The following is a 25,936-nucleotide window of genomic DNA, read 5'->3' as shown; positions in this document are numbered from 1 at the left end:
AATGAGGAGAAATTATACACAATCCAGTTTAAAGGAAATTAAGGCCTGGACCTATCCACGGTTATATTAAACTTATATTGAACCTAAATCTTAGAGAGTTAATTAGCTAGTTTTTTCAATTCAACAAAATCTCTCAGTTGTTCCGGTTCGAAGAAGATATACTTATTATCCTGATACTTTATAAAACATTTACAAGGATAAGCCAGTAAGAAGCTGGCTCCTAACTTTTTAACATCCTCTCTCAATAACAGAAACTTCCTTCTCTTTTCTTGAGTAGATTTTATAACATCTGGATAAATCCATATTCGAGCTCCATAAAACAATTTTTGAGAATTCTTAAAGAATAATTTCATAATGGAATTAACATCAGGTTCAAATATAAAAGATACCAATAAAGTAGCTCGAGATTGAATCTCAGTCAAAGAGTTCTCAAGAAATGTTGTCAAGTCCTGTAATCCTGGAGTTTGTAGATCCTGTTGAACTTTTTTTATCTGAAGTTCCTCAGTTTTACGAGGCGTTGGAAGATAATATATTTTATTAATCGGAGGAATATTGTCTGAGGAATAATGAAGAACTTCACTTAAATATTTTCTAATTAACTCCATTGGACCCAGTTCAGTCATTATAGGGAAATTTAGTATCCTCAAGTTGAGGCGTCTATTAAAATTTTCAATTCGGTCTAATTTATTGTGTAGAATAAGTCTATCCTTCATCAAACTATCAGTTGTATCCTTTAAAGAGGTAAGTTCTTGCTGAAACACAACTTTTTGCTTTTCAGATTCTATCTTAAATTTTTCAAAGGAATCATGCAATAAGTCTACCTTGGTCACTAGTAACGCCGTGTCCAAGGCAGCTTTCGAAGTTGTTTTCTGTAGATTTTGTAGAATAAGCCAAATACTCTCCAATGAGACCTCCATACGGGCCACTGGCTCCAGATGAAAATCCTCAGCGGTTTCTCCGGGGGTGGCTCCAGCTGCTACAGCTTCGTCAACGCCAACTCCGGACGCCTCCAAAGACTCCGCCTCCCACCGGAGCTCCGCTGGGCATGGAGGCGGGTTCAATTCAGGCGAGGATAGCGTTGTCTCTAGCCCCAATGAAACCGCCGCTCCTCCGACCGCTTCCGTAGCAGGGCTCCTCGCCTCCGTGCTCCGTGGAGTACTCGCGAAAAACCCGTCGAGGGTCCGCTGAACTGCTTGGGTGGCTCTAGGCGCAGCTGGTAAGCCCTTAACCGAACCCTTCCTTTTTGTGTGAGGCATATTGAGTCAAAATGGAAGAAATAGAATCAAGAGTCAGCAGGTCCTCGGTAAGCGTTCGCGAGTAGCGTCCGCCATCTTTAATCTCCGCCCCCCCTCTGCACTTGTACTAGTACTGAATGCTCTTTCTTCTTATTTTGTCAGTGTGCTGTGCAGGTCAACTCAGCACTTGCAGGAAATGCAGGAAGTATAGATTGTGGTGCTGATTCGGGGCTATGAAAGACTTGCCCAAAGTGTCTTCCAATTCAGTATAAAATGAAACTAAGTGCTTGACTGTGCCATGCCAAAATATTATGTCCATATTCTGTTTACAGAATTTATAGCCTGCCTAGGCAGGTAACATTTGGAATTGCCATACCGTTGACATACCCATATATAACATAACTTATTACAGATAACACAGAACAAAATGTCAATTATTATTCAGCGGTACCAAAATTCATTGTGCTCCTGAATTTAGAAAGATCAAATTCTGATCTCAGGTTAAAGAGAAGAGCATTCCAGGCTTGTGTGCTGGCTGTACCACATCACTGGATAATTTTATATATATATTTTTTTTAACCAAGATATATTTTTCTTTGTGATTTTGGACGGTGCATTCTGAGAGGTTTTTTTTTTTTTTTCCTTCTCCTGGTGCTTTCACCATCCTCAACCTCTAGTCTTCTCTCTAAGCCCTGAAAGGTCCCTTTTCTATTTCTTGTTACACTCTGGAGCTCTGGGAACCACATTGCATAAAGTGGGTGCTAGGTGCTTTTTGCTGTTAAAGTGACCTGGGTAAGATGCTTGTATATCTGATTTAGAAAAATGTTTTGTTTTTAATTTAAAAAGTAAAAATGGGCAACTTGAGAGGGGAGAGCGTTGTGTGAGCTCTAGCCCGTTTCTCTTAATTGTCTTGTTCTTCAGTTTGGTTTCTTCTTAATGCCCAAGAGGAGAGGGAAGCTGTGGGTGTTTGCTCTGTTCCATCGACCGTGTTCAGCCACTGCCTTGCTTGTGGATGGAGCGTCGAGAGCAGAACAGCTCCCCCCTGCTGGAGGCTGACATCACTTTCAGCCCAGAGATTTGGAGCCCGCCCCCGATGCCTGTTTCGCTCGGTGTTGAGCAGAGAGTGCTCTTTCCACCCGTTCAGACTGTTGAGGGCCCTTTGGTGGGACCTGCTCTATTGGCTGGAGTAATTGCCCTGGCTGTGTCTTCTGCTGGCAGCCAGGAATTTGGTGGTGTTCTGGCCGGAGGTATGACAGTGCCTGTGCTAGAACCAGACAGAGGGCTCTCACAACAGCAAGCAGCCTTGAGTAAGTCCAGCTTTCCCCAGAAGCCATCGGATATTACACTTAACTCTTTGTGGGATGCTGTGGCAGGTATAGAGGCTTCTTTGTCTCAGAAGTTTTTGGTTTCTCAGAGTTTTGCAGGAGGATTAGCTCAAGCTAAAGTTTTGGAAAATAAGATAGGTATAGCTGAGAAATCGCTTTCCACTTTGTTATGCTGCCCTTATGAAAGATAATACATTACTGCACCGTAAGGTTGAAAATTTGGATAATAATATAAAACGTAAAACTTTGAGATTTAGTAATTTTCCAAGAATTTCCACTGAAGCTCCTTTTGGTTACCTTTTAAAAAATATCTTGAAGTATTTAAGTTTCAGAGAACTCTTATCCTCCAATTTCAAGGGTATGGTATCTTCCACCTTTTGTGAAAAAAGAATCATATCAACCAGTAGAGGGAGCAACCAACTTAAATGCTTCTTTTGACTTATTAAACTTAACCCTGGACATAGAGTTGGATACGAATATTGTGTTTCCAACCACTTTGATGTGAAATTTGTACTGGATCCAGATCGTGACTGGGTTTTGAGGCTTTTTTTCCACCTCCATGACTCACCTTTTCTTGGATGTAAAGTGAGCTTTTCCGGATGTAGCAAGAGTGATGCAGAAGTGTCACCAGCAATTTCTGGCTTTAAGACTGCAGGTGCAGCAGTTGGGAGCGCTTTTCTGGCTTAATTATCCATTTAAATGTTTTGTTAAACTTAATTCTGTTAAGTAGATATATATATTATATATATATATATATATATATATTATATATTATTTTATTTTTTTTTTTTTTTTTTTTTTTTTTTTTTACCTGGAACACTTGAAATCTTTTTTGAAATCTAAATCTTTTCCTAAGGTTACTGTTCCTCCTCTTTCCTTTTTACTCTTATTCCTCTTGTCTTTTCCTAAGGTTACTCTTGCCTTGTTACTCTTCTTCCTCTTGCCTTGTCTACATCAACTCCATGTGTGTGTATTAGATATATTGCATTATGTATTATCTCGTCTCTTCTTCTTCTGTGTACTACATTGGTGGCTCAGGGGAGTATTTTTCATTTTTTGTATGGTGTAGTTGTATAATTTTACTGTACTATTATCTAATGTATGGACCTGCCTGTTTTCTGTTAAAAGATTATACCTTGGAATTATATAAAATACTTTATAATGACTGACATCATATTCCATGATGTGGGCTGCTGAGAAACTAGAACATTTCCTTGAAAATTCTAATATTAGAACTCATTTTATGTGGAACATTGAAAGAAAATACACTTCAGACAGATGAAATGTTTTTTTGTTGGTTTTGTTTACCTAATTTAAAGGAAGCATTTCAGGGCCTTTCCTATTTTTAAATATATGTACTTCATAAATAAGGCTCCGGAAAACATGACACCTGTGCTGGGAGACCCCAAGCTAATCAGGTTTTCAAGATATGCATGAGAAGATTGCACACAGTGCATCTATTGCATGCAGATTTGTCTTGGTGGATATTCATTGCAGATGTGCTGAAACCGTGACTGGCTAGGTGTCTCGGATAGGTTTTGGAACCACTGGCTTATATTCCTGGCTTGGATGTTCCATTTTATAACTGGTTTATTTTTTCTGCATCAGAGCGAGACATATATACTGTGCATATATTCCCAGATTCTGTATAGTGAGCCTAGCGTTCTGTGCTGAAATCCAAGCTTATTCTATAACAACGTGTGTAACTTAATTGGCTTAAGAAGCCAATCAGCATTGTTAACAGCACTTAACAAGCAATAATGAGCACTAATTGGTAATAATTTGAATTTACGTGCACAACTCCCTAAGAGTATTCTGTAATGCACTGTGCCTAAATTTTAATGCGCGCAGGCAAAAAGGGGCATGGTTTTGGGTGGGGAAATTTACGATTGTTGTAGAATATGGCCCTTTGCATGTTATGTGCCAAGATTTATGCCACATTTTCATTGGTGTAAATGGATGTGCATAGTTTTAGATACTAGGATATCAACTAAGCGTATTCTATATATCGTGCCTAAATCTGTGTTGCTTATAGAATGCTCTTAGGCAGAAATGTTTTCCTTGCAGATTTTTTAAGCGCCATATATAGAATCTGGCCTATAGTGGCTAGTTTCGACTCGTGTAAATTAAATGTCCCCAAAATGCCCAGAACATGCTCTACTGCTCTATGTATAATGCCAGACATATAGTGCAGATATACATTTAATACCAGCAAATTAAAAAAAAAAAATAAAGGAATAGGGGTCACGTTTTTGCTGGCAAAGCACCTCACATATAAAATTGACTTCTGTATGTTTAACTGTGAAGATAGTTTGAGTGGAACTGAATCATTGGCTTCATGGTAAATAGGTACTAATGTAAGGTTATGAATTCTTGTTTGTTTCTCAGCTGTTTGAAACACAGCTCTGATTTCTGTCAGTGTAATACCTGTCAATATGTATGTGTGTATGTGTATTAAATTTATTAATTTATTTTTTTTTTACTTCCTAATATATAGCAACGTTTCTACAAGTACAGCCGTGATTTGTACCTGCCCAAGCCCTCCTGGGGTAACCACACCCCCATCTTCAGGGATGCTGGCTTAGAAGTGAAGGGATACTGCTACTATGACCCCAAAACATGTGGCTTTGATTTTGCTGGAGCCCTGGATGACATTTCAGTGAGTCTGTGTCAATGTCCTATGGTAGTACTTGTTGGTGAATGAGGTTTGTGTTTGAGTGCTGAAAAAAAGCTATAAATCAATTAGCATTGGGTCACACTATGCCTTTTCTTAAAGGGGTACTACAACTCAAGCGCTCAGCACTCACTGCTTCTACAATTGTATCAAATGACATCAGTATATGGCAACTAGTGTTTTGAGGTCCACACCTTGATGAAACTGAGGCTTAATGCCTAGCAAAACAAAATCCGTGTCGGCGGCAGATCTGGACATGAAAGCTGAAAATTAAAGCTAAGTGACTTCCTTTAAATTAGATATTAAAACGAGTTTCACATAAAAATATTAGGACTGATGAGGAGGCACGTGAGTCACGAGCAGATTGCTCATGTGTAAACAGTCGCCGCTGAGGTTATTTGATACTATTGTAGCAGCCATTAGTGCTGGGTGTTTGAGTTGTAGTATTTGTTTGTGGCTCCCACTCATTATTAAAAAAAAAAAAAACAGATAGTAACTAGTCAATCTTGAAGGAATAGCATTAGAGGAATCTGAAATTGTATTGAAGCCCTTCCTGTCTAATATATTGATCTTGTTCTTCATGTCCTTATTTGCTGCTTAATGCTGAGATCCCGAGGCATATTTTCAAAGTACTTAGCCTTCCAAAGTTCCATAGAAACCTATGGAACTTTGGAAGGCTAAGTGCTTTGAAAGTATGCCTCATTGACAAAATATTTAACTGCTCTTCAAGACCTATTCTCAGGGCATCTGATATTAGCCTAGATGGCTCTGCTTTTTCCATTTGAAGGGATGTTGGATCCCATTGGTCATTCAAAGCGGGCAGTGTCCAGTTTCTTCTTTTTTTTTTTTTTCATTTCAAAGACTGTTAGTCTGCAGTCAGTCAGGGCAAGTTCTCTACAGCCCTTCATCCCATTAATAGAGCTGATCCACTAGTTAATTAAGACTAGCTTATCCCTCTGATATTTAACCCCATGTTTTATCATCAGTCTTTAGTTCTTATGCTGCCCATGGTAGCCATAACTGTAATAGATTTTTTTTCCACTACCCAGATGCACTGGGAAGCTTCTATGTCACATATAAGCTAACAATTCCCTGTTATCCACATCTGTAGAGGAGCCTTTTGCATTTAGATAATGTTTAATATAATTTTGATTGTATGAAAGGGGATGGAGGAGGGATGGAATTAATGCTGGAGAGGAATGATTTTGCATGATTTGTATTTAATTTTTTTTTAATTGTAACTTGGTAAGGTGTTATTTTGAGGCTTGTCTTTGAATAAGAAATTTAAAAAAAATGTTAATCTTGGCATGCCTACCCAGACACTACCAGTTGCCTTAATTCAATCATAATCTCATGCACTAGATTAGTGGTGTACATTTTGATTTTGTGAAATTTTTCTGTACTGATGTATATTTCTTTTTTTTTTTAATTGAATAGAAAATCCCTGAGCAGAGTATTATACTCTTCCATGCTTGTGCTCACAATCCCACAGGTGTGGACCCCCGACCCGAGCAGTGGAAAGAGCTTGCTGCTGTAGTGAAGGTAAGATGATGGAGGACTCACTAATAATGCATTTTGTATAGATTGGTAGTACATTAGTTGGGTGAAGGAGGCCTCTTAAAAGATTGTTTTCTTAAGATGTTAGAGCATTCAGGTTTATCTACTTTATGGCACCTTACATCAGAATGCCTATGAGTGTTTTTATAAAGTATGCCTTCTTTATATTGGACACTTGATTGTATGAAAGTCACAATCTGATTAGCTAATTGTGGTAAACCTGTAAAATGGCTGTTCAGACTTTAAACATGCTAGTTGGTGTCACAGTATCTAAATCTGGTTCTCTTGCCTATGGACTATCCTTAGTCATGTCAAGGTTACAGTCAGTTTTTTTTTTTTAATAGCAAGCAAACATTATTGAAATCAAATATTGTATGGAAAAACAGATGTTAATTGAAATGAACAAATTAAAGGAATGCAGTTGAATACATGAGCAGAGCTAAATAGCAACACATTCATTTAGGATTATTATTGAGTCATAAATTTGCGCCATGTACATAAACGTTTACTGCTGAGAGATATTATCAATTAATAAGGCTCTCATATTAATAAACGGTTCCACAGTAAGTAGATGAATTCTCTTTCCGCTGTTGAATTATTAATTTTAAAGTAATTGAAATCAAGAAATTGAATAGTAACACATCGTCTGAGAGTGTTCTAAAGCAACAAACTTAAAGATAATATGCTTAAATGGCAATGATTCTTTAAATTTTAGAATGTCAAGAATTTTAGTCCACACCTCTAACTAAAAAGAATTCACAATATTGTTATCAGATAGTAAATAGGAAGTGTGCCCTTATCTTCCTTGCAAGACCAGCATAGATCATTGTTGGATAGACCACTTTGAAATGATTTAATAGTGGTCCAGTGTGAATATTGTTGTAAAACGTATAATGATTCTGTTATTGAAAAGGGTAAGAAAGGTTGTGGACCCTGAAGCAAAAAAATATTCCACTGCTTATCACTTAAAGTGAAGCCCATACGCGCCCTGTATAAGAGGCTTGGGGAGGCTAAGCCTCCCCAGCCCAACCGTGACCTTCCCCTGGCAGCGCTCCGACGGTCCCTCCTTCCTTCCCGCTCTCAACTCCTTGAGCGGCAGCCCTCCTCCCCCCCCCCCCCCCCCCCACGCGTGTGTTTTAATCCTTTTACTTTCGTGGCAGCGACGTCCTTGACGAAGAAGGCACTGTGGGCTCGCCTCTGGCTCCAGCTTCTCCCTTCCCGCTTCACACAGTGTCCCGCCTTCTGCGATGATGCATTTCCTGTTTCCGCGAGGGTGGGACACTGTGTGAAGTGGGAAGGGAGAAGCTGGAGGTGAGCCTGCAGTGCCTTCTTCACTGACATCCCTGCCACGGAGAGTAAAAGGGTTAAACATGTGGGGGGGGGGCAGGAGGGAACAGAGAGGAGGGCTGTCAGGTAGCTGAGGGAGGGCAGGGAGAATCGCTGGACATGGATGGGAGGGCAGGGGGAGAGAAGAGATCGCTGGACATGGAGGGGAGGGCAGGGGAAGAGAAGAGATCACTGGACATGGAGGGGAGGGCAGGGGAAGAGAAGAGATTGCTGGAGGGTAGGGCAGGGGAGAGAGAGGAGAATTGCTGGCCATGGATGAGGGGAGGGCAGGGGAGAGAGAGAGGAGAATTGCTGGCCATGGATGAGGGGAGGGCAGGGGAGAGAGAGGAGAATTGCTGGCCATGGATGGATGGAGGGGGAGGGCAGGGGAGAGAGGAGAATTGCTGGCCATGGAGGGGGAGGGCAGGGGGTAGAGGAGAATTGCTGGCCATGAATGGGGGTAGGGGAGAGAGGAGAATTGCTGGACATGCATAGGCGGTCGGTGGCCAAACTGTTTGGGGAGGCTAAAGGGGGTGGGGTTAGGGGTGGGGCCAGGGATGGAGCTTAAATCCATAATTGTCTGATAACACACAGAAAAAAAAAAAATAAAAATAAGTCACAATTAATACCTTTTATTAAACTTAGATATTAGCTATGTATCATATGTCAAAGAATAAAGTGGTTGCTCAAAGCATATACTAACCACAATCGCTCAACTGCAAAACACTATGCACAACTTTGTGCAAAAACACACTCAGAACCTTACTGTACCATAAATATTACACTGGGCAGAACCTAATATACCACCCATATGGAAAATGCAGACCATCAACAATATGAAACAAGGGATCATAATATCATGATACGTGTAGAGCCACAAAACACCCTAATTCATGTTTAATGTGGGATAAAATGCCATAAATAAGTAAATAAATATAAACTTTTAATGTTGAGCACCTAATTCTGAAAGTGGACATATTCCAAACACTATAATGAAAATAAAATGATCTTTTCTACCTTTGTTGTCTGGTGACTGTTTTTCTGATCATGCTGGCCCAGTATCCAATTCTGCTGCTATCTGTCCTCTTAACTCCGTTTCCAGGGCTTCCTTTCCATTTATTTCTTCACTTTCCGCCTTTCTTCTTCATTTCTTGCCCTACATCCGTAAGTAAAAACTGGGTCCTGCGCAGACTTGACTGTCCAGTGGATCCAACTTCTGCCTATTTTCTTCCTCTTCCTTTTCCCTCATCTCATCTCCTTCCTCACTCTTCCCTCCCCTCCATCCATGTCCAGCAACCCTCCTCTCCCCTCCATCCACCCATGTCCAACAACCTTCCTTATGTACAGTGCAAAATATACAGATAGCAGATTTTAATTTCCAAAGCTGACAAATTTCAATCAATAAATGGAAAATAAAATTATTTTTCTACCTTTATGCCTGGTAATGCTATTTTTCTAAGCATAGTAGTCTCATTCTCTCTCTGTATCCCTTAGATCATTGTCCAGGGCCTCCTGTTCATTTGCCATGTTATATTTTCTCAATTTCTTCCACTCAGACATTGATTTTTTTTTCATGCTCATCTTCCCCCAATACATTTTTTGCGCCTCAAACTTTATCCCTCTTTTTCATCCTCCAGTCTTCCAGCTCCCTCTTTTTACTGCTTCTATCTAGCTCTGCATCTCTTTCCCCGCCTATTTCTAACATCTCCCCTCTCTCCTCTTTCCTTTCCATTGATGCCAAGCATCTCTCCTTTCTTCCCTTCCTTCTTGCCCAGCATCTTTTCCTGGTTTTCTCTTCCCCCTTCCTTCTTGCCCAGCATCTCTTCCTGGTTTTCTCTTCCACCTTCTTTCCTAACCAGCAATGCCAGCATATCCCTGATTTCTCTTTCCACCTTCCCTCCTCTCCAGCACCACCCCCTGATCTTTCCTCCCACCTTCACTCCTCTGTGCCCAGCATGAACCCCCCCATTTCCTTTCTCACATTTTTCCATGCCCAGCATGTCCCACAATCTCCATTTCCTTCTTCCTTTTTCCCAATCTTTCCTCCCACCTTCTTCTGTATCCAGAATCTCACTCTGATCTCCCATTTCCACTTTCCTCCTTGCCCACATGCCCAGTTAATCTCCCTTTCCACCTTTCTCCATGGCAGCACAGCATGTCCCTCGATCTCGCTTCTACTGTCCTCCAGCTCGCAGCGACTCTTCTCTCCCCTGCCATCCGTGGCTTTTGCTCCCCCCCCCCTTGTTATTAAAGGCTGAGGCGTTCTCCGACGATGCGGCGATGCACATAGCCAGCCTGATTCTGCCTGCATCGGAGCCTCTCTTTCTCTCAGACGCGTCCCGCCTCTGCGTACGACAGGAAGTTGAATTCGAGGAGGTGGGACGCGTCTGAGAAAGAGAGGCTCCGATGCAGGCAGCAGAATCAGGCTGGCTATGTGCATCGTCAGCATCAGAGGGGGAATGCCTCAGGCCGACCGGAGACGGAGTGACCACGCCAGGCGAATGGATGGGTGAGTGAGATTGGGAGGGGGTGTGTGGAGGTGCAAGACTCGCACGGGAGGGGGGAGGAGGCAGACACCGCCGGTCACTGCAGCATTTTGGCGCTTAGGCGCCATCTCTTTTAAAGAGCAGCCAAGGGAAGTCCACGATTGGGCTGGGGAGGCTTAGCCTCCCCATGCCTCTTACACGGGGCGCCTATGTGGACATGGATGGAAGAATGGGGGTAGGGGAGAGAGGAAATTTGCTGGATATGGGTGGATGGAGGAGAGGGCAGGGGTGAATGGAGAGTTCCTAGACATGGATGGAGGGGTGGGCAGGGGAGAGAGGAGAATTGTTGGACATGGATGGATGGAAGGGACAGGGGAGAGAGAGAGAGGAAGTTTGCTGGATATGGGTGGATAGAGGTGAGGGCAGAGGAGAGGAGAATTGCTGGACATGGATGGATGAATGGAGGCAGGGGAGAGAGGAAATTTGCTGGATATGAATGGATGGAGGAGAGGGCAGGGGAGAATGGAGAGTTGTTGAACATGGATGGATGGAGGGGAGGGAAGTCAGGAAGGAGATGCACACGGATGGAGTGAAAGAGAGAGAGGAGAAATGCTGGACGTGGATGGAGGGAGAGGGCAGACAGAGGAAGTAGATGTACATGGATGGAGGGGAGGGGAGTGAGGAGAAATGCTGGATATAGATGGAGGGAAAATTGCTGAATTTAAGGGGTGGATTGGAACTCTTTGAGGGCAGATGTTGAAACTGCAGAAAGGATAGGGACAGGGCTACAGATGGTAGGACGCATAAGGGGACAGAAGGATGGTGGACATGGTGAGAGAAAAAATATCAAATGGAAAGAAGACACTGCATAAAACAGAAGACACTGGGACCAAAGCTAATAGAAAAACTAAATGCTCAGACCGCAAAGGTAGAAAACATTTTTTTATTCAGAATTTATTAATTGGAATATGTCAACTTTTGGAAATGTGCATCTGTGATATTTTGCATGTAAGTTTCAAATTTTCTAGTATTGCTGCATGCTGAGTCTGACTTCTTGAAGTAGCTTTCCAGTTCAGTATTTTGCCTTCATATCTGTTATGTGTTTTTCATGTGTGATCAAGATGCAGTATTCTGCTAGCGTGTAGTATTTGCAGCCCGTTTTGTTTTGTTTTTTTTTGTTTCATTAGGTTGTGTACGTGTTTTAGAGCCCGGTGTAATTATAGTGCTGCCTTTCCACGCATATGGTTGTAGCTCATCCTGTCCTTGGAATTAGTGCTGTTATGGTTTGGTAAGGTTATGAGTGTATTTTTGCACAAGTTTGTGTATAGTGTTTTACAGTGGAGAGATTGTGTGTTGGCCTTACTGAGGTGGCACCAAAACACCAGAAAGGGTGTAGAGCCTAAATCATGACACACTACCTCTTGAAGGATCTACATATGGTCATTAATAAAAGGAGCTCGTGAACACTATACACCCTAAAAGGGTGTTTTGTGGCTGTACATGAGAATTTTGATATTATGATCTCTTGTTTCATATTGTTGACAGTCTTCATTTTCCATATGGGTGGTATATTGGTGTATTAGGGTTTGCCCACTGTAATATATATGGTACAGTAAGGTTCTGAGTGTGTTTTTGCACAAAGTTGTGCATAGTGTTTTGCAGTTGAGCGATTGTGGTTAGTATATGCTTTGAGCAACCACTTTATTCTTTGACATATGATACATATCTAATACCTAAATTTAATAAAAGGTATTAATTGTGACTATTTTATTTTTACTTTTTTTTTTCTGTGTTGTGTCCCACCCCTAACCCCACCCCCTTTAGCCTCCCCAAACAGTTGGGCCACCGACCGCCTATGGTGAAGCCCATATCTAACTCTCAAGCTTTTTGAGTTTTTAAACTAAGATATATTTTTTTCAATTGTCTTGAAAAAATTATAACATCACTGTTAAAAATAGGACAGAAACTGTATCACACAAACGAGAGTAATTATAGAATACTAGTAAAAAAGGCCCATTTCTCAAAGAAATGAAACGGGCACTAGCAAGGTTTTCCTCGGAGTGTGTATGTTTGAGAGAGTGAATGTGCGAGTATGTGTGACAGAGAGTGAGACTGGGTGCAAGTGTGAGATTGAGAGTGTGTGCCAGGGGCCCCTCCAGGGCCGGTCTTAGCAAGTGCGGGGCCCTATGCAGACCAATTTGATGGGGCCCCACCCTAGCCCTGCCCCCACCTAACTCCGCCCCCACCCTAGCTCCAGGGCCGGCTACCCCTCCCTCTGAGTTCCCGGGCTGCTCCCTCTGAGCTCCAAGGCCCCCAGCTCCAGGGCGTCCCCCCCTAGGGCTCCCAGCTCCAAGGCCCCCCTCCCTCCCGGTCATTTTTTAACACCCCCTCCAAAATCCAGTACTAGGTATGCCGAGAATACAAAACACTCTAGGACCTATTGAGCAATTCTACCATACCATAAGCAGTCATTTCTACGAATCACACAAAGAAAAGGAAAACATCTTAAAACACTACAGTGAGCACTAGAACATCAATTCACCTATTGTAAAATGAAACCTGACAGAATAGTACAGATCGTCGATCCTGCACAGTCAATGCCAACTGAAAGCCATGTCTTTTTCACAAACACAGATACACCCTAATCCACTATAGAATAAGTAGTAATATTTAAACTTTCTATTTAGACAAAAATTAAACTGAACCCCCAAGATGCCAGACTCTGCATACAATTCAACACCACAGAAACAGAAAATGACCCCTAGTACTGTGCAAAATATAAAGACAGCAGATGTAAATTTGAAAAAACTAACAAATACCAATCACCACTTTACAAATTAACAAATAGAAATAAAACAAATACAGAAAATAAAATAATCCCATTTTATTGGACTAATACATTTGGCTTCCAGAGGCCAAAATCTCCTTCCTCAGGTCAATACAGTATAGTACTGTTACAGTATCCTATCCTGACCTGAGGAAGGGGGTTTTCTTCTCTGAAAGTTAAGTCGAAATGTATTAAAAGTAGTCCAGTAAAAAGATTACCTTGTTTACATGTTCTATTTATAAACATTTATTAACACAGCTACAATACTATATCCTAAAGCAAAAAAATAAAAATATATATTTTATTTACAGTTTGTTGTCTCTGGTTTCTGCTTTCCTCATCTTCTTTTCACTGTCTTCCTTCCATCCAGCATCTGTCATCCAGTGTCTGCCCTCTCTGCTGTACCCTCCATCCAACGTCTGCCCTCTCTCCCTGTCCCTTCAATCCACATCTGCCCTCTATCTCTGCCCCTTCCATGATCCATCCACCATCTGCCCCTGTCTGCCCTCTCTCTCTCTCCCCCATCCATTCACTGTCTGCCCTTTCTATCCCTGCCATCCACTGTCTGCCCTTTCTCTCTGCCCCTTCAATCCACAATTTGACCTCCCTCTCCCATCCATCCGGGGTTTGCCCTCCCTCTCGCTACCCCCATCCAGAATCTGCCCCTTTTTCAGTCCCCAGTTCCAGCCCCACTATCCCACCAGTTCCCCGCTTCAGCCCCCCAGCCACTTCTCCCTATCCCGTTTTCAGCCTCCAGTCCCAGTACTAGCCCCCTTATCCCACCTATCCTCCTTTTCAGCCCCCAGTTCCAGCCCCCTTCATCCACATGCCTTGTATTAGGGCCCCCTTTTCAGAACCATTCTCCCACCTGACCCACGCATGCCCCATTTTCCCACCAGCCCCAGGCATGGCCCCCATTTTCCCATATGGCCACTTCTCAGACCCCAGTGCCTGCCCCCTTCTCCCATCCAAGAACCCCAGTCCCCTCCTCACCCGTCCCCTTTAACCATCCAAGAACCCCCTCCCCACCCTTCTCCCATCCATGAACCCCCTCCCCACCTCGGTCCCCTTCTCCCATCCAAGAACCCCAGTCCCCTCCCCACCCGTCCCCTTTAACCATCCAAGAACCCCCTCCCCCACCTCGGTCCCCTTCTCCCATCCAAGAACCCCAGTCCCCTCCCCACCCGTCCCCTTCTCACATCCGAGAACTCCCTCCTCAGTCCCCTTCTCCCATCCAAGAACCCCAGTCCCCTCCTCACCCGTCCCCTTTAACCATCCAAGAACCCCCTCCCCACCCCCTTCTCCCATCCGTGAACCCCCTCCCCACCTCGGTCCCCTTCTCCCATCCAAGAACCCCAGTCCCCTCCCCACCCGTCCCCTTCTCACATCCGAGAACTCCCTCCTCAGTCCCCTTCTCCCATCCAAGAACCCCAGTCCCCTCCTCACCCGTCCCCTTTAACCATCCAAGAACCCCCTCCCCACCTTTCTCCCATCCATGAACCCCCTCCCCACCTCAGCTTTAGAAATGTTAAGTAGTAGTCTCCTTCCCATTTGAGAACCCCCTCCCCACCCTTCCCCCCACCTGAGAACCCCCACCCCACACACCCTTCTCCCATCTGAGTCCCCCCCCCCCCCCCCCCCAACCTACCTACTAGCTTTGTTCTCCGGTCCCCACCACCCTCACTGGCTTTAAAAAAAAGACTGTGGAAGCGCCAGAGGGACAGGCAGCACCTCGTGTCTGCCCTCCCTGCTACTAAAAATGTCTTTGACGTCGTCATTGGGCCTTCTCACATTGAGTCCCGCCCACCCTCGCGGTAATTGGAAGTTACCTCAGAGAAGGGCGGGACTCAATGTGAGAAGGCCCAATGACGACGTCGAAGACATTTTTAGTAGCAGGGAGGGCAGACACGAGGCGCTGCCTGTCCCTCTGGCGCTTCCACAGTCTTTTTTTAAAGGTAGGACAGGGTGGGAGCAGCGGGTGCAGGGCACCCCCCACCCGCTGACAGCCGGGGCGCACCGCCCCCACCACTCCGCCGTCGCGCGCCATCCGAGGGAGGGAGGGAGGACTGGAACTTGGCCGGTCGGGGCGGGGCCCTATGCGGCCGCCTCGGTCGCCTCGCCTTAAGACCGGCCCTGGGCCCCTCCCTCCCAGTTCAGGGTCGTTCCCTCCCGCCCTCCGACTTCAGGGTCGTCCCCCTCCCTCCCTCCAAGTTTCAGGGTCGTCGTCCCTCCCTCCCTCCCTTCCATTTCCAGGCCCCCTCCGTCCAATTTTTAAAAGTTAACTTCACTTACCAAGTCAGGGTTACGGCGGCGGCCAGCAGTGGTAAAACGCGTGCAGGCTCGGCCCTTCTCTCTCTTTACATAAGTACATAAGCACTGCCATACTGGGAAAGACTAAGGGTCCATCAAACCCAGCATCCTGTCTCCGACAGCGGCCAATCCAGGCTTCAAAAATCCGCCCCCCCCCCCCCCCCCAAAAAAAAAAAAAATTAAAAATTAATAATGTTCAATGGACTTTTCCCTCAGGAATCTGTCCAAACCCCCTTTAAATTCCGTAAGGCCAGCTGCTGTCATTACATTCTCCGGCAACGAGTTCCAGAGTCTAACTACACGCTGAGTAAAGAAAAACTTTCTCCTATTTGTTTTAAATCTAGTATATTCTAGCTTCATCTTGTGTCCCCTGGTTTTGTTGTTTGAAAGTGTAAACAATCGCTTCACATCTGTCCACTCTACTCTGCTCATTATCTTGTAGACTTCTATCATATCACCCCACAGCCGCCTTTTCTCCAAGCTGAAGAGCCCCAACCTTCTCAGCCTTTCCTCATAGGGAAGTCGTTCCATTCCCTTTATCATTTTCGTCGCCCTTCTCTGCACCTTTTCTAATTCCTTTATATCTTTTTTGAGATGCGGCGACCAGAATTGGACACAATACTCGAGATGCGGTCGCACCATGGATTGATACAACGGCATTATAACATCCTCGTGTTTGTTTTTTCATCCCTTTCCTAATAATACTCAACATTCTGTGCGCTTTCTTAGCCGTCGCAGCACACTGGGCAGATGTTTTTAACGTCTTATCAATGATTACTCCCAGATCCCTTTCTAGGTCCGTAACTCCTAACGTGGAACCTTGCATGACACAGCTATAATTCGGGTTCCTCTTACCCGCATGCATCACTTTGCACTTGTCAATATTGAACTTCATCTGCCACTTGCACGCCCAATTCCCCAGTCTCGTGAGGTCCTCCTGTAATCTTTCACACTCCTCCTGCGACTTGACGACCCTGAATAATTTTGTGTCATCTGCGAATTTAATTATCTCACTAGTTACTCCTATCTCTAGGTCATTTATAAATATGTTAAAAAGCAGCAGTCCCAACACAGACCCTGCGGGACCCCACTAACTACCCTTCTCCACTGAGAATACTGACCATTCAACCCTACTCTTTGCTTCCTATCTTTCAACCAGCTCTTAATCCACAGTAATACCCTACCTCCGATCCCATGACTCTCCAGTTTCCTCATGAGGCACTTTGTCAAACGCCTTTTGAAAATCCAGATACACAATATCCACCGGCTCCCCATTGTCCACGTTTGTTCACCCCCTCAAAAAAATGCAGTAGATTGGTGAGGCAAGACTTCCCTTCACTAAATCCGTGCTGACTTTGTCTCATCAGCACATGTTTTTGTACGTGCTCTGTAATTTTATTCTTGATAATAGCCTCTACCATTTTGCCCGGTACCGACGTCAGACTCGCAGGTCTATAATTTCCCAGATCTTCTCTGGAACCTTTTTTAAAAATCGGCATAACGTTGGCTACCCTCCAGTCTTCCGGTACCACACTCGATTTTAGGGATAGATTACATATTACTAACAGTAGCACTACAAGTTCATTTTTCAGTTCTATTAATACTCTGGTATAAATACCATCAGGTCCTGGTGATTTACTACTCTATTTGCAGAACTGGCCCATTACGTCATCCAAGTTTACAGAGAATTTGTTTCGTTTCTCCGACTCGCCTGCTTCAAATACACTTTCCGGCACCGGTGTCCCTCCCAAATCCTCCTCGGTGAAGACCGAAGCAAAGAATTCATTTAATTTCTCCGCTACGGCTCTGTTATCCCTGATCGCCCCTCTAACATCATTTTCGTCCAGCGGCCCAACTGATTCTTTAGCCGGCTTCCTGCTTTTAATGTATCTAAAAAAAAAATTTTACTGTGTATTTTCTCTTCTAACGCTAACTTTTTTTCAAAGTCCTTTTTTTCCCTCCTTATCTCCGCTTTGCATTTGGCTTGGCATTCTTTGTTTTATCTTGTTATTTTCAGTCAGTTCTCTTCTCCACTTTCTGAATGATTGTTTTTTGGTTCTAATAACTTCCTTTACCTTTCTTTCTCAGCTGTGGTCCCACCCTTGCGAAAACAGGAGATGAGGATGGGACCACAGCTGAGAGAAAGAGAAGGGCCGAGCCTGCACATGTTTTACTGCTGCTGCCGTAACTCTGACTTGGTAAGTGAAGATGACTTTTAAAAATCGGAGGGAGGGGGCCTGGAACTGGAAGGGAGGGACGACGACTCCCTCATGCGTGTGACGTGCCCTTCCCTCTCACTGTTCCGCCCTCGACATCATCATGTTTTGACGCAAGGGTGGGACAGAGAGATCGTGACAGCCAGCATGAACCCTACAAACCCTTCACTGCCACAGAGTCCGCTTCAGAACGTTGGAGGTGCTTTTTTATAGTAGATAATGCACTATGACAATATTGTTTCAGATGAGAGTTAAAAAAAGGCAGGAAGGAAAAAGCCTCAGAGAACTTAAATGGGAAATCAACCCACCATTCAAAAGTACATCATAGGCATAAAAAACCTTCCCTCAAATTCTAAGTGTGTTGATTTGTGCACAGATGTTTTTGCACAAATCAACACAGAATTGAAGGAAGGGATTTTTGTTTTTTTTTAATGGCTATGATGTACTTTTGAATGGTGAGTTGATTTCCCATTTACGTTCTCTGAGGCTTTTTCCTTCCTGCCTTTTTTTTAACCCTTTAGTGTCCAATGTTCCCATAATAAGCCATATGGGAACAGATTGATGGGAAACATTGGACACTAAAGTTAAACTCTTACCTGAAATGGAGTAGTTTTGTCATAGAATTTTGCAGACACTATATCTTCCAGGCCCACCCTGCCAGAGCACCACACTATACCCTTTTTCTGTAATGTATGAATTTATTACAGTTTGGCGTGTCCCAATACACCTTCCCATTTCACCATCTGTTACTGCTTATCTCCAACAGAAACGCAAGCTTTTCCCTTTCTTTGATATGGCATACCAAGGCTTTGCCAGTGGTGACATCAATCGGGATGCCTGGGCCGTGCGCCACTTCATTGAACAAGGAATCAACCTAGTGCTATCACAGTCCTTTGCCAAGAACATGGGCTTGTATGGTGAGTGTGTGGCAACATGTGATTCAGGAAGCGGGGCAGGACAAGGAGTTCTTGTCTTTGCCATCATGCTGTGTTCAAAGTGAACGGGCTGTGTCGGCACTAGCAGCTTAGTAAACCCCAGGGTAAGTGAATGAAATAAGTCAGGCTCTTCTCCACCCTGAGGTTGGGACAGGGCTGCTGCTTTAACTCTGAAATTAAGGTCTTGAAATTAAGTGAGGTGCCATGATATTTCTCTCTCAGTATTTTGATGTTCAAAGTACTTTCTAACTGAATTTTATACTTCTGCAAGGACATTTAATTAAAATGATAATGCTTGTTTAACAGAATTTTTCCTTTTATATGTACATTTGGGGTTGTTTGTAGATAATTGCAAGAGAAAGGGGAGTCAGAGGAAAGACTGCAGAGGGGAGGGAAAGGAGGTTAAGAAACTGGTAAAAAGAGGGAGCTTGAAAATCATCCTAGTGACCTATTCAAGTATGAAATGGTGCACCAGCCATTTCCCCCTCCCTAAACACCACTCGCACTTACTCACCAGCTCATATACAAGCGCACACACCCCTTCCATCTCACACAAAAACCCCACCCCATATAACTCACACACATGCATTCATCCCCAACTTACACACACATACACACACCCTACTCATTCAAAGAAAAGCAGTTGGGTATGTTTCACTGAGTTTTTATAATCTAATATTAACCAAATGCTCCCAGCTGAAGGTTCAGCTAATTCTTCAGTGTAAGAGGTGGCCATATGTGTGTAAAATATTCCAAAGCAGTACTTTTTTTTTTTCGTTTTGTTACATTTGTACCCCGCGCTTTCCCACTCATGGCAGGCTCAATGCGGCTTACATGGGGCAATGGAGGGTTAAGTGACTTGCCCAGAGTCACAAGGAGCTGCCTGTGCCTGAAGTGAGAATTGAACTCAGTTCCTCAGTTCCCCAGGACCAAAGTCCACCACCCTAACCACTAGGCCACTCCTCAAGCTAGTCCTGGAATACCCCTTAGTCTGATTTTCATGATATCCAGAGTGAGGCAGTACATGCAAATCTTTCTCATGGATACATTTTGTGTATGTCATGAAAACCAGACTGACTAAGGGATATTCCAGGACTAGCTTGAGAAGCAGTATTCCAAAGTGTAATTGACTCCTGTACAAATAAAAGGCACTGGAAATCCAAATTACAATTTTACTACCTTTACTTTTGGCCAGCTGAGAGCTAAGCTTTCATAGCACATGTTAAGATTCTAGTTAATTCTTATTTAGTATTAGATCTTTATCCTGTCTACACTGCTTTCCTTTTCACTCTCCCTTGCTGTTTCAAACCCTTCTAATCCATTTAACAGTGAATCTGCTGAGAAGCTTTTTTGGTAAAGAATGCATCAGAAGATGATAGAAAATGTTTTCTACATTGCCCCTAAGATGTATCTGTGCTATGATAGAACCACTGGGAGTGAAGCAAGTTCATCTCCACATAACTTCCAACTAGATTGGGGGGGGGGGGAGTGGAGGGGAGACGAGACACTAAAACAACAAAATTGGCCACCAACTTTTTCATCCTGATCTGGCTGAATGACCAAGCTTAGAAAAGGATTCCTGCTATTCTGCTTTCTCCCTTTATCCTCTGATGACTGCAGATTGAGTTGTTAATTTTTCTGGAAACTTTCTTGTGCTCTTTTTTTTTTTTTTTCACAAACATTGATCTTGTGCTTCTGTTAAGTAGGGATAAGACCAGTACTGCGGCTTTTCAGGCTTTCTTCTGTTTTCATAAGTAAGTACTCGTCATGATATCCTCTAGCTAAAGGCATAGGTAATCCACTAACTTATAAACATAAACATTATGCACCAGCAGGTAGTGTCTACACCTAGCAGGTAGGCCAGCGTTGTGGTTACTAGCTGATTCTTATTTATCAATAGCCATAGCAGTAATAGCTGATCAGTAATTGTCTTCATTTCAGGTGAGCGTGTTGGTGCTTTCACTGTGGTCTGTAGCGATACTGATGAAGCAAAAAGGGTGGAGTCTCAGCTGAAGATCTTGATCCGCCCCATGTACTCTAACCCGCCTGTCAATGGAGCCCGGATTGCGGCCACCATCCTCAACAGCCCAGAGCTGCGTACAGAATGGTGAGACCTCACTGCTGTGTGCACACGGGTTTTTATATATATATATATATATATATATATATATGTAAATATATGTAAAATGTGTGTGTATAGAAAGATCTATAAAATATGCATGCATTCCTGTGTACCTTATCTACTCTTCCTGGAAACTGGATCAGAGCCACAGTCCTGATTTGTCCCTTAACATATTTGAATGCCCTTTGTGCTTTACCCATTAAGCGGCCCTTCTGCTAAGCTACATTAGGTGCTAACATGCGCCTAACACAGTTTAAAATGGTGTCCTGTGGGACACGCTCAGGCATCCTACATTAACTGCCAAATTAGTGTGTGCTAAAAAATTAATATTTGGGGGTGGGGTGTCAGGCAAAGTTGGCATTCCTGCGCTTAAACAGTTGCATATCCACATTAGCACGTGCTAACTGGTTAGCGCAGGATTCCCACATGAACCCTTACTACCTACAAAGCAGGATGATCATCTGACAGTATCAATATGAAGCACTTCTGGCAAACTGGTTTAAAAAAAAAACTAGGGTGTTTTTTTCTGGGAATGCATAAGCAATTCTGACAGCTACTGTGTGGGCCATGCAGGTAGTGTTTCTCGAACCAGTTTTTCCCCCCTGAAGTTTCCAATTATAATAAATGTCCCAATTCTTATGAAAGAGAATCAGTGTAGCATTCCATTTTGCTGTTAATTTAGGCATTTGATAAATATAATCCAACTTCCTCAATATTATGGCCAAAGGAGGCAGAACTGGTTGCTTCCAGGCAGCTGCCAGAGCCAGTTTACTGGCCACATGCACATTAGTCACCAATCAATGAATTTCCACTTTGACTACATATAGGTTATTACTAAATAATCTGTTTATTGATAACAAAAATCAACAATCACAAAAATATGACGACAACACAGAAGAAATCAGAGCATGGGCTCTGATGACTCCAAACACAGCAAATAGCAACAAACCCCCTATACCCCCCCCCCCCCCCCCCCCCCCCCACCAGGAAGCTACCCATTAAGCAAGCTTCAAAACATTTTAGGTTTCAGCATTATTGACAACAATTCAAAGTAAACACTTTTACAAAGATGAAGATTCAAAAAATATTCTCTCATATAAAAACAGAATACACAAAATACTAGTCAAGAATATCATTTGTCATCAGACTTTTAACCATTTATTCCCCACCCTTAATTGGTTAGCATATAACAAGTTCATGAAGGGTAAGATATTGTTACTCATATACTCACAATCCTTAACCGGAAGCATGTATATAACCAAGCCCCAAAAGACATGTCCAACATACAAACATCAAATTTCCCCTCAATAAATTTGTCAATCCCTCCCCCAACCCAGTTCCCCTCCACATCCCCAAAATACAGGGCTTAACTTCAGTGCATCTCACTGATACCTGGCCTCAGAGCACCTCTCACTCATAGACTACAAAAAAAAAAAAAGAGCAAGAACTAGAAACCCAGACGCACAACCCATCTCAAGCAGTAAGTATGCACCAACTGTAAATGGAACACAACTCCTCAATAAACCCCTCCCCACCCCACAGCCTCACCCTTCAAAACCTTATATAGAGGTAACTAAGTGATCACAACCATATCTGGAAGACAAATGAGCACCACCTCCCCAGGGGCATTAAAGAGCATTAACCACTAAGCTTCTGCCCCAAGTGTGCAAAGATTGTATATACGGTCCCCAAAGGTCAAGAAACTGTTTCCTTTGTTTAGGAGATCCCCGACGCTCAAATAGCATGAACTCATGGAATTTATTCGTCCAGAGGAGAGTCACTGGTCCATAGGCTCAAAATGAACCTCTTGCCTATCAAACAAGCCTTACGAATCAGTTGCATAGCAGGGCCACTCTGCAATTCAAAAAGCTCATACTTGTCTAAAAGAATTCCAGAAGGGGTACACAAAATCCTAGAACCTAGCAGAGACATAAGGTAACTAAGAATAGAGGCCCAAAAGTTCTGCACCAGAAAACAATCCCATAAAGAGTGATAGAGCCTGGAGCCCGTCCACATTTCCCACATAATGCATTGACTGTCCACCCCCCCCCCCCACCCCCATTTTAATAATCTGAGCTTTCGTAAGATATGCTCTATGAAGAATACGATATTGACACTCCCGCAAGCCAGCATTACCAGTCAACAGAGGAATCCTAGAAGTCAAAACATTAAAGTCTAAAGAGAGGTTAGGCCTAGATAAGTCTCGGACCCAACGTTGCCTAATCAACTCCCGTTCTTTACGAAAAGGTAGCGTTCCCAAGACCTTATAGAGGCCCGAGACCAACAACAGATCCCCCTGCACCAACTGAAAAAACTGCCTCACTGGATGACTGTCGAGAACGTAAAGCGGTGGCACTTAGAGAATTGACATAGTGTGCTAGTTGATTATAAGCAAAGATATTATTGATCTCGTATCCAATTCCCAAGGCTCCCAGATTCAACAAACAACCCTGCAAAGTTAAAACATGTTCCAAGCGAGTTATACCCATCCGTGCCCAACACAGAAAAGTGATGTTATCATTCCCAGGCTTGAACAGCAAGTTTCTACAGATTGGTAGCAAGTCAGACGTGCTGGAGACAAATCCCCAAAACCTCGTCATGTCCCTCCAAAGCACGCGTAATGAACATAACAGTAAGCTAGTTCGCAAATGAACTGGTATAACAGGACTCGGAGTTTGTAGCAAAAAATAAAAATGACAAGGAGCGAAATATTGACGCTCCAACTGCCGAGGCGTATAATCCTCCCTGTCAAAAAAACAATCACCTAAATGACGGAGAAGACATGCCCAGTTATACCGCCTTAAATCAGGCAAACCCAACCCTCCCTCACCCCAGGAACCCAATAGAAATGATAACGGGAGTTTGGCCTTCTTCCCTCCCCAACATTAATACCTTAGCAAACTGTAAAGCAGTTTAAGTTCTTGCTGACAAATATAAAAGGGCATGAGTTGTAACAAGTATAGCCATCTTGGAAACTCCACCATGTGAAACAACTGAATTCTACCATATAACATAAGAGGCAATGACACCCATGCTCTCAACCGTGTCTCCATATCCCGCATTAATCGAGTAACATTTAGATGATATAAGTCTGACAATTTCATGGACAGAGACCCAAATAAAGAAAAGATCCATTTGCTCATCGAAGAGGAAAACCCGACCCCCACATCTAGCTTCAAAACATTTAAAACACGACTACATGCCTGAACAAAAGTGGAATGTAAATACGGCTCCCAGGTGGACAAAAATTTCTTTTGACATTTAGGATGGGACTTCACGCCATAGGACTCTCATAACATCACAGCATGGAGCTTATACGCCAATACTAGAACATGGGAGGCAAATCTAACAGCGAATGATTTGAAAATACATTTCTCCTCCACATAGGCCGTCCCCAAAAATTGGCATTCCCTAGTACCACAGGCATCCAAAAACAAACTGTTTAAAAATGACCCCCTCAACTGACTGTTGAAGTGGCTGTCCCAGCAGACGTTGAAGATAGGTGAGAAGGGTCACGCAGAACGCAAGGACACATGGATACAGCTTACCGATTAAATATACAAATTCTCTATACTACACAAATCACAATCGGGTTTTCGTCCCCGCCACAGCACTGAAACAGTGTTAACTACCCTCATGGCCAAATTCAGGCAGGTAATAGCAACAGGCAACAACATACTTCTCCTTCAATTTGACATGTCTAGTGCATTTGACATGGTTAACCATAATATACTACTGAGACTCCTCGACTACTTCGGGATTGGTGGTAAGATACTCAGTTGGATCAAGGGTTTCCTTACCACCAGAACTTACCAAGTGAAATTAAATTCAAATCTATCACCCCCGTGGAATGCAGACTGTGGAGTACCTCAAGGACCACCACTATCACCAATCCTTTTCAACCTTATGATGACTCCATTAGCCAAGACCTTATCCACTCAGGGCGTTAACCCATTCATCTATGCTGATGTTGTTATAATATTCATCCCTTTCAAGCATGATCTGACAGAAATCACCAACGAAATTAACTTCGGCTTGCATACCATGAACTCATGGGGAAATGCTTTCCAACTTAAACTCCATACAGAAAAAACACACTGCCTCATTCTCTCATCCCGATACAACACAAACTTAACCACAAACTTAATCATCCCAGGGTACACCCTACCCTCCCTTTTTCAGATAACCTGAAAATCCTTGTTGTCACAATCGACAGGTACCTTACACTCGAGAACCAAGTTAACTCTACAATCAAGAAAATGTTCCACTCAGTGTGGAAACTTAAACGACTGAATCCATTCTTCTCGAGGGCAACATTCTACAACCTGGTACAATCAATGGTTCTAAGCCATGCCGACTACTGCAACGGAATTTATGTGGGATGCAAAGAAAATCTTATAAAGAAGCTTCAGACCGCTCAAAACACAGCAGCCAGGCTTATATTTGGAAAATTGCGATTCGAAAGCACCAAACCCCTTTGGGAAAAGTTACACTGGCTCCCAATCAAAGAACGTATTAGTTTTAAAATTTGCACCCTGGTCCACAAAATCATCTATGGTGATGCCCCGGGATATATGTTTGACCTCATAGACCTACCATCCAGAAATTCAACCAGATCTTCACGAACATACTTAAATCTCCGCCACCCTAGTTGCAAAGGACTCAAGTACAAATCAATTTAGGAATCCAGCTTCTCCTATATAAGCACCCAACTCTGGAATGCACTTCCAAAAGCCGTAAAAACTACGTACGACCACCTCAACTTCTGGAAATCACTAAAGACCTACCTGTTCGAAAAGGCATACCCCACTGACCTAACTTAAGTGCCTGAACCCAGCAACACAAAGATACCTAAACTTGTATTGAACATTATGAACACTATATGACTTCCCTCCTTACGATTCCCTAATATGTCTGTACTTA

General features: G+C 43.3%; 1 protein-coding gene across 1 annotated transcript in view; it reads left to right on the top strand.

The window, feature by feature from the left end:
* Window positions 1–25,936, top strand: part of GOT2 (glutamic-oxaloacetic transaminase 2) — a 110,660-nt gene that overhangs the window by 28,931 nt on the left and 55,793 nt on the right. Inside the window, exons 5-8 of the mRNA XM_030203597.1 lie at window positions 5,058–5,219; window positions 6,672–6,776; window positions 18,723–18,873; window positions 20,833–20,998. Coding sequence (XP_030059457.1) covers window positions 5,058–5,219; window positions 6,672–6,776; window positions 18,723–18,873; window positions 20,833–20,998 — 584 coding nt within the window. The remainder of the gene's footprint in view (window positions 1–5,057; window positions 5,220–6,671; window positions 6,777–18,722; window positions 18,874–20,832; window positions 20,999–25,936) is intronic.

This window comes from Microcaecilia unicolor, chromosome 5 (genome assembly GCF_901765095.1).
Source record: "Microcaecilia unicolor chromosome 5, aMicUni1.1, whole genome shotgun sequence".
Lineage (NCBI taxonomy): Eukaryota > Metazoa > Chordata > Amphibia > Gymnophiona > Siphonopidae > Microcaecilia > Microcaecilia unicolor.
This window is presented reverse-complemented; position numbering and strand designations above follow the sequence as displayed.